This window comes from Oncorhynchus nerka, linkage group LG28, assembly GCF_034236695.1.
Source record: "Oncorhynchus nerka isolate Pitt River linkage group LG28, Oner_Uvic_2.0, whole genome shotgun sequence".
In the NCBI taxonomy this organism is placed as follows: Eukaryota; Metazoa; Chordata; class Actinopteri; order Salmoniformes; family Salmonidae; genus Oncorhynchus; species Oncorhynchus nerka.
In genome coordinates, this window is record NC_088423.1 from 67,009,007 (window position 1) to 67,022,319 (window position 13,313).

The 13,313-nt window shown below is 47.0% G+C and overlaps 1 protein-coding gene across 3 annotated transcripts in view; it reads right to left on the minus strand.

The window, feature by feature from the left end:
* Window positions 1-13,313, minus strand: part of LOC115113573 (piezo-type mechanosensitive ion channel component 1-like) — a 78,926-nt gene that overhangs the window by 19,808 nt on the left and 45,805 nt on the right. For 2 of the 3 annotated variants that reach the window (XM_065013024.1, XM_065013022.1), the window contains exons 6-16: window positions 5,415-5,613; window positions 4,359-4,572; window positions 3,310-3,484; window positions 3,113-3,217; window positions 2,811-2,987; window positions 2,344-2,604; window positions 1,833-1,938; window positions 1,364-1,545; window positions 868-1,016; window positions 430-588; window positions 106-212 (exon numbers count right to left, since the gene is read on the minus strand). In XM_065013024.1, coding sequence (XP_064869096.1) covers window positions 106-212; window positions 430-588; window positions 868-1,016; window positions 1,364-1,545; window positions 1,833-1,938; window positions 2,344-2,604; window positions 2,811-2,987; window positions 3,113-3,217; window positions 3,310-3,484; window positions 4,359-4,572; window positions 5,415-5,613 — 1,834 coding nt within the window. The remainder of the gene's footprint in view (window positions 1-105; window positions 213-429; window positions 589-867; window positions 1,017-1,363; window positions 1,546-1,832; window positions 1,939-2,343; window positions 2,605-2,810; window positions 2,988-3,112; window positions 3,218-3,309; window positions 3,485-4,358; window positions 4,573-5,414; window positions 5,614-13,313) is intronic. The other variant, XM_065013023.1, reaches the window with a different exon arrangement.

Here is a 13,313-nt window from a genome sequence, read left to right on the forward strand (position 1 = left end):
TGTACAATTGTAAGCGGTCTTTGGGTCCTAGAGAAGCACCATACAAATCATGCAGTCAATGTATAAAGGGTTGACTGCATGAAGCTCAACAACACCTGTGCTCACCATCATCCTCTGATTCGTCATCCCCCAGATCCATCACCAGGTCATCCTCCTCAAACACAGCCCCATCATCACAGCGGTGGACCTCTGGTCTGTGCCTGTTCCTCTTCCTGTGGGATCAAAATAATGTCATCATATAGGATATTCTTTTCTGCAGAGGTGGACAACGGCTCTGTCCGGCAGTGATGTTAAATGAGATGGACGGCACACGACTGAACTCTCATTCACTATGGACTCTATTACGTGGGCATTTGAGGAGCATATTCTCGATCATCCTCTGTCTGGCAGTGAGTCATACCGTGTGGGAGGAGCCCGAGAGGAGCGTACCTGTGTATGGGCGTGATGTGGTCCAGGTCTGTGATCCTCATAAAGGGTTTGTGGAAGTAGTGCAGCTGCAGGATGCAGGCCAGCAGGAAGAAGCCTGGGATCAGGATGCTGGTGAACAGCTCGGTCAGCTTAAAGGTCTCCAGGCCGATGTCAGCCAGCCTGCAGGGAGACAGAGGAGCAGGACACCAGAGGTTTCTATTATACTCATTGTACACCTCAAACCCAGATGGGAGTGATCAGGACACCATAGAACATGGAAAAACTGGATATTGGTGCGGAAATTGATGACAATTAGGAATTCCTGTTTAATCTGGAAAAACCACATCCATGAACCCAGATCGATGTTATTATAGGCCACTTCATCATCAAACATAATGACAAACCTAATAAGAAAGTGTGTATTAGTCTTGACCACACAGTGAGTGGGGAGGAACGTACTGCTCTTCAGTGAAGCCGGTGAAGTTCTTCCAGTAGGCAGGGAAGTCCTCAAACTGGAAGGTATAGATGGTGATAAGGACCAGCATGGTGTAGGCCACCACCAGCCACCAGAAAACCTTGAGCAGCCTCCTCCACAGAGAGTAGTACACCTGACGATATAGGTTACAGTGACAGTCAAGGTGGGGGTGGAGAACAACAACATTCCTTAACATGTCAATGACCAATCGAGGTAACTGAGTTATCCCCAGTGCGACCAGAGGCAATTTGCCGCATAAAAGCAGTTTGTTGTGTGCTGCACTGAAGCTGACCCTGTGTTACACTCATGTTTGTTTCTGTGTGGAGGGTTGAGAGCAGAAGCAGAAAACACACGTACGAAGTAGCAGTTGGACCAATAAAGTAGTGTTGTAATATGGAAATCACAAGGAGTTGATGATGGGGGTCATAGTTTAAAGGACTTCAGAGTGTGACCCCCCCTGGACTAATGGTGTCTACCTACCTGGTAGAGACAGAGGCAAAGCAGGAAGAGCAGCATGTAGATGATCTTGTAGCCCACCAGCTTGCCAGCGAAGCTGACCATGATGAACATGCCTCCACACACGTAGATCCAGTACTTGGCATAGCAGCTCATCACCAGTCTGCCCACAACCTTCAGAACCGACTCGTTCTGCCCGCTCCCCTCTGTGGACCCAAAGGGAGAAGGAGCACCTTATTACTAACCAAACTGAAGACACTGCCATAGTGCACAGCGCACATGATTCGCAGTCAGTGCGAAAATTTATGCTCTCACTACTGTAAGGTCGCTCTGGATGAGAGCGTCTGCTAAATGACTCAAATGTAAAATGTAGATAGTGGGAGAGAATGTTACTGGGCCAGACCATACTAAAGCACACACCTGGGAACTTCACAACTTTCGTGAAGTACTTCATTTTGTAGAGAGAGTGTGAATCGGAAGTGTACCCTCTCACCTCCAGTGGTGACCTCCTGTAGAGGGGCAGACCCGCCCTTCTTCCTGCTGAAGTTGTCCTTCACTGACTGGCGCAGGAGCAGCCAGAACGTCAGCGTGTACAGCAGCTGACAGGATCAACAAAACAGACAGAGGGAGAGAGGAGCGGAGGAGAGAGATGAGACACCATCGGAGTCTTGACACTGTTCGGGAGATTGACTGCAGGACCGCACTTTTAAGTGGTTCTACACCTTTAAGAAAGTGCAGGAGCATATACTGTTAAATAGCCTATTCAGCATATGTGACAGGCATGTTTTACACATAAAAGATTTGTTGAGTGGTTGAACTTTTCAGGTACGCACTTAATGATACCTTGTAGACATGTTTCCTACACCACTTGAGTCTTCAGAATACAGACTACTGCACTGTCAATTTCCTGTAGGCACTTAACAGGCTGCATTCATTGACATTTCCCAGCGCCTCTGTCCCACTGCTGACCCTGTCCCCTCCGCCCCTACCCCCTCTCTCCTCACCATGGCCCCCAGGCGGAGGCAGGGGTACTGGGCTCGGTCCAGACCCAGCTGCCTGAGGCTCATGGTGCCCACGGTGCGGGGCAGCTCCGGCTGCAGGTCCATGGCCCAGACGTACTGCAGGAAGCAGAGGGCCAGGACATAGAGCAGGATGAAGGGAGAGCACAGCATGGCGAAGTGGCGCCTCGCACGCAGCATCCAGATCAGACACGCCCACAGCAGCAGCACGAACGTCAGCCAGCTGTGGTAGGTGATGCTCCACACCTGCAGAGGGGCATCATGGGAGATGGAGTTCAGGTAAAGACATGACATACCCTCACTGAGAACTGCGGTCACAGAACTAAGGCTTGGTTCCAATATCCCATGCATTCTTAGTGGTATTCTAGTGTGGATATTGGAACATAGCCTAATGTACCCATAGGGCTCACAGAGAGGATACATTTAGAATGTGAATAAGATTACAGTGTTACCATCATGGCGATGAGAGCACACACGTAGCTCTGCTGCATGACCACTCTACCCAGCAGGTGCAGAGGGTGGTCCCCGTGCTGTCCATCAGGGGCGCTACTGAGCCCTGGGCCCAAGTCCTGATGACTGGAGCCATTGGTGACGCCGTCTACTGTGCTCTCTATAGACTGAAGCGTGTTCTGGAACACATACACAACACACCTTTATAAATAACGCCACCAACGCACAGTCAGAGAATGGCGGACAGTAGTACATTGAACTGCATGGAGCAGGGCAGGGATACTATCAGGTATCTCATGCCCACCTCAGTGTCGCCCTGGCTGGGTCGTCTCTGAGCGGACCAGGGCTTCAGTTCCACCTCTCCTCCTCCAGCCTCTGTTCCTTTGACTAGCTGGGCCCCCTCCTCACCCTGTCATATAAGCAAGTACTGATTCAGTAAGCAGCACATGTCAATCAAGACAGACAGGTGTGTTTCATGCCTCGGAGTGCTGATGTCAGTACCTTGTCAGCCGATCCACGGTGGCTGCTGATCTTCAGGACCGTCGCCACGGTGATGTACAGGAGAAGCAGGATCCCGGGGTTGACATACACCGGCCAATCATGCTCCGTGTTAAGGATGAGGTCGTAGGAGGCGGAGCAGTTGCCAGGTTTGATGATATCCTTGAGGCCAAAGAGTCTGGGGGTTGAGAAGAGGTGAGAGGGAATGTAACAAAAGCCTGTATATGGAGTTGAGGAAACATGGTTTCTCTGTGAAACGTCATCAAACATTAACGCACAGTTTAGCCCTGGGTTCACCCTGCCGTGACACCCATTGGTTATAGTTTCAAGGCAGGGGAAATGTCTGGTTAGATTTGTGGGCTGGAACTGACTTCTGATGTTGATGGCTGAGTGTGGCTGAGAGCCAGAGGTAGAGAGGTGAAGATAGAGAAGGAGAGATAGAAGGAAAGATCACAGGTGTTTCCACCTGGGAGGCCTTGATAACAGCAGTACATATCTCTCTCCCTCTATCTCTCTTTTAGCATCCTATGCCAAAACCCAGAGGCACCGAGATAGAATGCTACAGGACGGCTTCATCACACCCACCCCATTTGGTAATATTCCAAAAACAACTTGCCAGTATTTCCTCACATAGCTTTCACACTCTCCCTCCACTCCTCCCCTCTCATTTCACTCCATTCCTCTTCTTCCCCCTCCTTCCCTCCATTGATACTTAGAACTATGACACAAAACTGAGAAGTGTCTCATTTCCATTCATCTGCTGTTAGGTAATAGTGCAGTCTGCAACTGTCTCAACAAGATCACAACCCCAAAAAGATGATATGTTTAAGGTTATCAGAACCATGTGAGCCAAGGAGTCATTGCGTACAAATCACTTCTGAATCAATATGTTTGAATCACAATCTTGAGCTAGTGTGCCAACTAGGAGCATCGCTATGGCTGCGGCCAGTCTCTGTGAGAAGTAAAGCTGTGTAGGTACTAGAGACATGGAAAACAATGACTAAAACAGAATAGAATGACTTATTTGGGTCGAGGTGGGGTGGGGCACTAACCTGGCCCACAGGCTGGCAGGGGGGAAGATGCCCTGGGCAATGGGGCACTGGTACAGGTAGAGACACACCAGGTGGCCCGCCGTGAAAAAGCCCACCATCACACACAGCACGTTGAAGCCTAGGTGGCTGATGGGAAAGTGGCAGGCCCACCACGTGCACACGCCGATGAAAAGCAGGAAGTAGATTGCAGAGAAGGCCGAGGGTAAGGTGATGCCTGGGGAACAGAGATACAGACGAGGGACTTAATCAACACAATACAACAATACGTTGCACGTCGTCTCTCATATACAACAAATCATACATGGACATCTTAAAGCAGTTCCCCCCTACTTCAATGCAGGGATGGGTAACTGCCGGCCATTGGGCTGCCCCCCTTTTGAAGACCCTCTAATAAATTTCCCACCAAAATTAAAAATGTAAATACATTACATTTTTGGGGGGAACTCAGTCAGGGTCTCAGCTTACTGTTGCGAGGTAGAATACAAAAGGTGCAATTTAGAAATGTGGTTGTGCATCAACTGTTTATATCTTGTTATGTCAGTCACTGTTAGTCACTCAGTTAGCCCATATCAGCAAAAATGTTTTGGAATGGTAAGTTAGTCAGGAGGCCAGCTAACTAAACATGTAGTAATCAAGGTCGAATTAGAGCCTGGGGGGGGCGGGCATTGATTTTGTTAGTCAGTCTCACTCAGATATCATATTAAAAACTGCAAACATTTCTCTCCACCCTATGTGAAAATGTGTAGAATTGCAGGAAACTAGCTGAAAACAGCTCATTTTCTCTTCTGCCCTATGGCAAAATGGGTAGAATTGCACGAAATGAACTCTAAAACAAACAAAAAAATTATCTCTACAACTGCGGACCGTCATGATGAGTTCAGAATTTTTGTGGCCCCCACCTCCATCAAAGTTGCCCATCCCTGCTTTAATGCCTCCATGATTTATTTAAATCATCATTTATTTAAACCAGTATATTAATTTCCTTTTATAATTAAGCAGTATTACAGGGGTTATTCCCTTGACTCCACTCTACCCTCTCCTCCCTCCAGTTCTCACCAGCCAGGGCCAGCAGGGTGATGGCCAGGATCCTGCCCAGGTCCCTCAGGACCTTCTGGGCTGTGGCTCGGAGCCGGGCCGCCAGCTGCTTGGCACGAGTTGCTGCAGAAACCACGGGGTCACTGGGAGACGACATGCCTTCCTCATCTCCCTCCTCTTCCTCCTCTTCACCCTCCTGTGTCTCTGACTCATCCTCGGTCTGGAAAGAACCAAAGCATGAGCCAAAAGTAAACAGATATTCGTAAATGGAATTCATACTTTTTAAAAAATTGAACCTTTATTTAGGCAGAGAGTCCCATTGAGACCGAGGTCTCTTTTGCAAGGGAGCCCTATTGCACAAGGCCAGCAGCAATTGAACAATAAAACATAAGAGAACAAATACTTCAATAAAGTGCAATGTCAACAGAGCGGTAAATCTCAGATCCAACGCTATCTGTATCCCCGTTATCAAAAGCACTTAACTTCCATGACAAGAACCTGGCACAAAGCATAACCATCAGACATAGATATGCAATACTATTCTTGTCATCTATAGTTACGTGCATCCAGTAGGTCAACATTGTAAAAGGTAAAACTGACATGGCACATTACACACTCATAGAGATCACTTTCTGACTCGGGCACTAAGTTCATTACAATCCTGTACACACTAGAGTCCCAGAGTGGCCAGGGAAAGCATAGAGCGTCTGTTCCAGCTTAGGGAAAAAGACTTGCACAGAAACTGGCACCACGGATAAGATAATAAACGCGAATTACAGAAATGATAACATAGGGAGCGCATAGGGAGTGTTGAATCTGAGATAAAAACATGCTCTCAACTTAGAGCTCAGTTACAAACGTAATATGCCTGTCCAGGCATAACAATGTTATGCTTTTACGATGCAATACTTAATAAAAGTGTTTTCAATTTTACAACATTAAATTTTATGGAGAGACCTGCCAAGCAAACCCCTCAAAAACACAACGATGATGTGACCTTTGTGACGATTCTGTAGAAATCAGGTGTGTCATGAGAAGTTTTATAAAACTAACCAGTGAGACTGTTTACCAGGTTCTGTGTTGTTACCATGGTGACTCATGTACTGTCTGTCTTTTCTTCTTTTTGGCAGTGCTTGTAGCGGGCCAGAGGCATTCTCAGTAGCGGGCCAGAGGCATCTTGACCTAGACCGGCGGCTGCTACCATGACGGAGAATGTTCCCACTGAGAGGATGAGTACACAAATGAGACGACAGAGTGGCCCTGAGCACAACAGAGTGGCTATCCTGTCACTCTAACCCCAGGTTATCAGGAGGGACCAAGATCTAATGGGGTGTGGAGGAAACCACCTGTCAATCACAGGTGTTAGATTGGCACACTGTACCAACGTGAGAGAACGAGAGGGGGAGCATTCATAGTTCCTTCCACAAACTGCTAAGAGCACGCCCTAAGGGTGCTGTAGCACTCATAGCAGTCATTTCCCTCTGACACTGAATGATGTGGTAAATGTATTTGCATCACTGACAGGAGTGTGTCAGAGGGCCAGATGTAACCGGGACATTAGTCACATGATACTGAGGTCACAGCATCATTCAAATCCCTCCCTGCTCAGCACCCCAGCCACAAGGAGACAACACAAACACCGGGCCTGGGTGAACTAATACTGTGATAGGGTTTTTATAACTTATAGCTTTACAAATATACCCAGCATCTCATCTGTCACAGCACATTAACGTGCCACCAACAGGTGGCATCTGTTGCCACATTGTCACCCTGGTTATCCCTTGGCCTGAGTAGTCACGTCCTGTTGCGCATATAACTAATTCCACTGTGTTTCCCCTCGTAAATACACTGGAGCTGGTATCCTGTCTGTTCACTGCTCCTAACCTTGATGTGTAAGAGTGTATTTGTGTTTGTACTGTACTCTAAGTACATGTGTGACATTGATTATCATGAGGGTCATGAACAGATGCAATACAAAAACCCACCCACCCACCAACCAACCAACCAACCAACCAACCAACCAGAGGGAAGAGTCTCAAACATGGTATCTATCTGCTCCATAAGATTCTGTGTCATTGACTACAGTTCAGGACACCAGGACTTATTTCATAGGTCACAAGAGGTTGGGGTAACGTGACACTATAAAAAGGTTAGAAAGACACTTGAAAAGATAAATGAAAAAGATTTTTCCAGCCTCCCGAGTGGTGCAGTGGTCTAAGGCATTGCATCACAGTGCTAGCTGGTTCGAGTCCAGGCTCTGCTGCTGCCAGCCATTGGCCCAGCGTATTCTGGGTTAGGGGAAGGTTTGGCCTGTCCCATTGAGCACTAGTGACTCCTGTGGCGGGCCGGGCACAATGCACGCTGTCAAGGTTGCCAGGTGTACAGTGTTTCCTCCGACACATTGGTGCGGCTGGCTTCTGGGTTTAGCGGGCGTTGTGTCAAGAAGCAGTGCGGCTTGGCTGGGTTGTGTTTCAGAGGACACACGGCTCTCGACCTTAGTCTCTCCCGAGTCCATACGGGAGTTGCAGCGATGCGACAGGACTGTAACTACCAATTGGATATCATGAAAAAGGGCTACAATTGTTTTTAAAGACACAAAGAAAATACGCTACCGGACAAAAGTTTTAGAACACCTACTCATTCAAGGGTTTTTCTTTATTTTTTACCATTTTCCACATTGTTGAATAATAGTGCAGACATCAAAACTATGAAATAACACATGTGGAATCCTGTAGTAACCAAAAAAGTGTTAAACAAATCAAATTATATTTTCTTTTTGAGATTCTTCAAATAGCCACCCTTCGCCTTGATGACAGCTTTGCATACTCTTGGCATTCTCTCAACCAGCTTCATGAGGTAGTTGAATTTAATTCTTAAAAGTTCATTTGTGGTATTTCTTTCTTTCTTAATTCATTTGAGCCAATAAGTTGTGTTGTGACAAAGTAGGGGTCCAGAAGATAGCCCTATTTGGTAAAATACCAAGTCCATATTATGGCAAGAACAGCTCAAATAAGCAAAGAGAAATGACAGTCCATCATTACTTTAAGACATGAAGGTCAGTCAATACAAAACATTTCAAGAACTTTGAAAGTTTCTTCAAGTGCAGTTGCAAAAACCCATCAAGCGCTATGATGAAACTGGCTCTCATGAGGACCGCCACAGGAAAGGAAGACCCAGAGTTACCTCTGCTGCAGAGGATAAGTTCATTAGAGTTACCAGCCTCAGAAGTTGCAGCCCAAATAAATGCTTCACAGAGTTCAAGTAACAGACACATCGCAACATCAACTGTTCAGAGGAGACTGTGTGAATCAGGCCTTCATGGACGAATTGCTGCAAAGAAACCACTACTAAAGGACACCAATAAGAAGAAGAGGCTTGCTTGGGCCAAGAAGCATGAGCAATGGACATTAGACCGGTGGAAATTTGTCCTTTGGTCTGGAGTCCAAATTGGAGATTTTTGGTTCCAACTGCCGTGTCTTTGTGAGACGCAGTGTGGGTGAATGGATGATCTCGCATGTGTATTTCCCACCGTGAAGCATGGAGGAGGAGGTGTTGTGGTGTAGGAGTGTTTTTCTGGTGTCACTGTCTGTGATTTATTTAGATTTCAAGGCACACTTAACCAGCATGGCTACCACAGCATTCTGCAGCGATACGCCATCCCATCTGGTTTGGGCTTAGTGTGACTATTATTTGTTTTTTAACAAGACAATGACACAACACACCTCCAGGCTGTGTAAGGGCTATTTTACCAAGAAGGAGAGTGATGGAGTGCTGCATCAGATGACCTGGCCTCCGCAATCCTCCGACCTCAACCAAATTGAGATGGTTTGGGAGGAGTCGAACTGCAGAGTGAAGGAAAAGCAGCCAACAAGTGCTCAACATATGTGGGAACTCCTTCAAGACTGTTGGAGAAGCATTCCAGGTGAAGCTGGTTGAGAGAATGCCAAGAGTGTGCAAAGCTGGGCATTAAGGCAAAGGATGGCTATTTGAAAAATCTCAAATATAAAATGTATTTTGATTTGTTTAACAATTTTTTGGTTACTACATGGTTCCATATGTGTTATTTCATAGTTTTGATGTCTTCACTATTATTCTGCAATGTAGAAAATAGTCAAAATAAAGAAAAACCCTTGAATGAGTATTTGAATATTTTTTTAAATGCTTCATAACCTGATTTTCTTTCTTTCTCCGAATGAATTAAATGTAAAGTCCTAATACAATTGGTAATTATCCCCCTTAGACTCTGTGCTGGGTTGTTGTGTTTGGTTTCATTAAATGCTGCTATCTAAGGTTCTCACTGGTTAACTTGGCTGGCATGTGACAACTAGCCACCGGCTGGCCGTCTCACCCCGTTACACTCCCGAATAGAATAACAAGCAGTGGGAGAGAGTTTATAATGCTGTTTTATGTGTCTGTTTGAGTCTGGCAAGAGGAAGATAACTATTGATGTGTGGAATAAAGGAAAGGGGAAACTCCCTGACAAACACCTGCACCAAAACACATCTCAACTACCAGTTACCCAGTGTGCCCATACACTCTTAGAAAAAAGGCTTATTCGGCTGTACCCAGAGGAGAAACATTTTTGGTTCCACGTAGAACCATTTTTGGAAAGGGTTTAACGTGGAACCAAAAAGGGTTCTACTAAGGGTTCTCCTATGGGGACAGCTGAAGAACCGTTTAAGGTTCTAGATAGTACACTAGATAGCTATCTACAACTTTCCATGACCAAAAATGCATTATCGTAAGCATCAGCAACATTATTCTCAATGATGGAATACTGTATAAGAGGCAGAGTGTGTGGTGTGTGTGTCTGTGTGTGTGGGATTCCAACTACCCGGAGTCCCTGTAGTCTTCTGTTTAACCGAGAGTGTTTGGGTTAGTCTGTGTGCTGCTGACTGTTCAGTGGTAGAATGATCAAAAGACAGACAAGGAAAGTAGGCCTCTCTCTCCCCACTCTCCCTCATGTTTCATTAATACCGCTTTTCCTATCTCATCCTATGACCAGAAGTATCTCTAGACAGATGCTTGCCTCTCACTAACTATTCTCTTCTTTCAGGCGCCTCTCTAACCTTCTAATGAGGACTTGTGAGAGAAGTATTGCTAGGAGGCAGAACGGTCAAGCACCCAGAACATTCCTTCATCTAGGATTCCTCCCAAGAGACCATCATCAACATCACTCTCATCACGCTCCATCTCCCTAATACACCCTCTCCGTCTGTTATACTCTCCCTCTCTTTCCCTCACATCCCTCCCTATTTCCCTCCATCATGTCCCCTCTCTTCTCCTGACTGTCCAGTGGCTCCTCTGCGGTCTAAACTGCTGCTCTGATGACTGCCTGGCCTTCATGACTCCAGCCTCCTCTCAGTGTGACCTGTTCCAGGGGAGTCGTTGACACCCCCAGCGAGTGAAGTCAACCGCTGACCACGGGAATCTCATCACTGAGGAATCCTGCTTAGGGTGGGCTAAGAGGGGTGGCATTCCTCACACATACAGTACATCATCCCTTAACTACACCATCCCTCATACACATGCACAACCTGTCACCCGCACGACATCCCTCCCATACACCCTGGATCAACTGTCACCCACGCGTGCACAACCTGTCACCCGCACGACATCCCTCCCATACACCCTGGATCAACAGGGGGGACAGGGTCAAGGGTTAGCCACGTGCACAACCTGTCACCCGCACGACATCCCTCCCATACACCCTGGATCAACAGGGGGGACAGGGTCAAGGGTTAGCCACGTGCACAACCTGTCACCCGCACGACATCCCTCCCATACACCCTGGATCAGCAGGGGGGACAGGGTTATGGGTTAGCCACGTGCACAACCAAATGTGATTCTGTTTCTGGAGCTGCACATGGAGTTTTCATGAAGACTAATCCTCCTCTACAAAATAAGACAGGAATGTTTATGTTACTGACAAACCACTGCTGACTCCCCTGTCCTCCCTTAGATGTAGTTCTGAGTGAAACCATGGGAGCCAGAGGGAGAGTGAACGCTGTATGATGAGAGGGTGAGGTGAGGTATACTGTATGTGTTAAAGGATGTGACTAAACTGCCCACTTCACAAACACAGTCTCCCGTTTCCCGGCCACATTAAAGACCATTGTCTAAGCCTCTCTGACTAGAGGCAGCCGCTCATTCCCAAACACAGGAACAGACGCAGAATGTTGCGGTCGTAACGTTACAGCAACATCACAGAGATGTTGTGAGAATGTTGTTTTTGATGTGTGTGCAGGTCTGAAAGTGGGCGGGTGGGAGAAGAGAGTGCTGCTCAACTGGTGTTGAGTGTACTGCACAGTCAGGGAGAACTGCAGTGCACCCGATGGCAGGGCTCTAGTGGTCGTCTGTCTGAACGACGTATTGTCTGAGCAGAGCAGAGGGGCAACCCCTGTCACCCAGTCAACACATGACAATCAATCTTCAGAGTGGTCCCTCAATCAGCACAGCACTTCTGAAGCAATGTAATAGAGAGTGGACAAGAGGCTCAACAGCAGTTTGGTTGCGTTTGATCATTGATCGAGTCATGGCCCTTTTTTCATTTTATGACACAGATTAGGGCAGGCTGTGTTTGTTTGGATGGTTGCCCTGGCTACGACAGGAGTAGAAAACTGTTGCTCCGGGCAGCTGTACAGGGAGTGTGTTCGGATGGCACAAGGCAACAGAAAGAACGAAAAGAGGGAGAGAAAAAAACTAGATTGAAAGAAGAACGTAGTCTGGAGAGTGAAGAGCAGCCGAGACTGTCGGCGACAATGAAAATGGAAGAGAAAAGCTTCCACTAATAGACTGGCTGGTGAAACGTCAGTGAGTGTGTGTGTGTGTGAGAGAGAGAGAGAGAGAGAGAGAGAGAGAGAGAGAGAGAGAGAGAGAGAGAGAGAGAGAGAGAGAGAGAGAGAGAGAGAGAGAGAGAGAGAGAGAGAGAGAGAGAGAGAGAGAGAGTGAGAGAGGCCCATGCGTTGGAGGCAGCATTACGTCTGGGGAGCACCTCTCTTTCCCAGGCAGGCTGAGGATGGGTTAGCCTCCCACACTGTGGAGCAGAGCAGGAAACCAACTCAGCTGGTGGAACAATTACCTACCTCTGTCACCAGCACCAGGTCTGAGGGAAACTCCCCATTACCTCCCTGTGTCTCTCTCTGCTCCAGTAACACCACAACAAACACCAACACACCAGAGAGCAGTAACACTAAACTACTGTAGCATACCACAACACTGTTTCACCACAAGATACAGAGAATAATAATCTCTCTCTTACCAGCAGTGATTGCGCAACAGTGCTATCAGCCTACCGCTGTGCGTCTTCTGTGAATATTCTGAATGTGATGTCCTATATAATCTGCAATTTTGAAATATGTTTAAAGGGAAGTAATTAAACACAAATTTGTTTGTTACTCAAGAATTCTTTCATTTAAGAAACGGTTGTGCACAAAACATGAAATTAAATATGAACAGTGTGGAAGGGCTTGAGGCAAGCGCGGACATGGCCAGCCCAGCTCAGACATTCATTCCAGCACTGACCTCAGCCATAACCCTCCTCTATAATCAGAGACAAGACATTGGGTGCCATAACGTTCCATTAGAATGTACCGTTCTAAAGTTCCATTATATATAGCAGCCCAGGCAGCAGTGACTCAACCACTTCCATTTCCTGAGTGGTGGAAGCCAGGAACACTGCCTATTATTTGTTACTCACTGATTCGCAGCGCAAGACCATTACCACTACTCTATATATGGCTCGGAGTATTACCATATAAGGAGTGCTTAATTTGTCAATCGGGAGGTGCCGGACCAAAAAGTGAGCGCGAGAGGGGTGTGACGAGATACCGGAACGTATGAAAAGAAATCACACTTATAATAAAGCATTGCATGCATATCATTGCATTTGCATAGTGGCATCGAGCAGTAGAGTAGAGG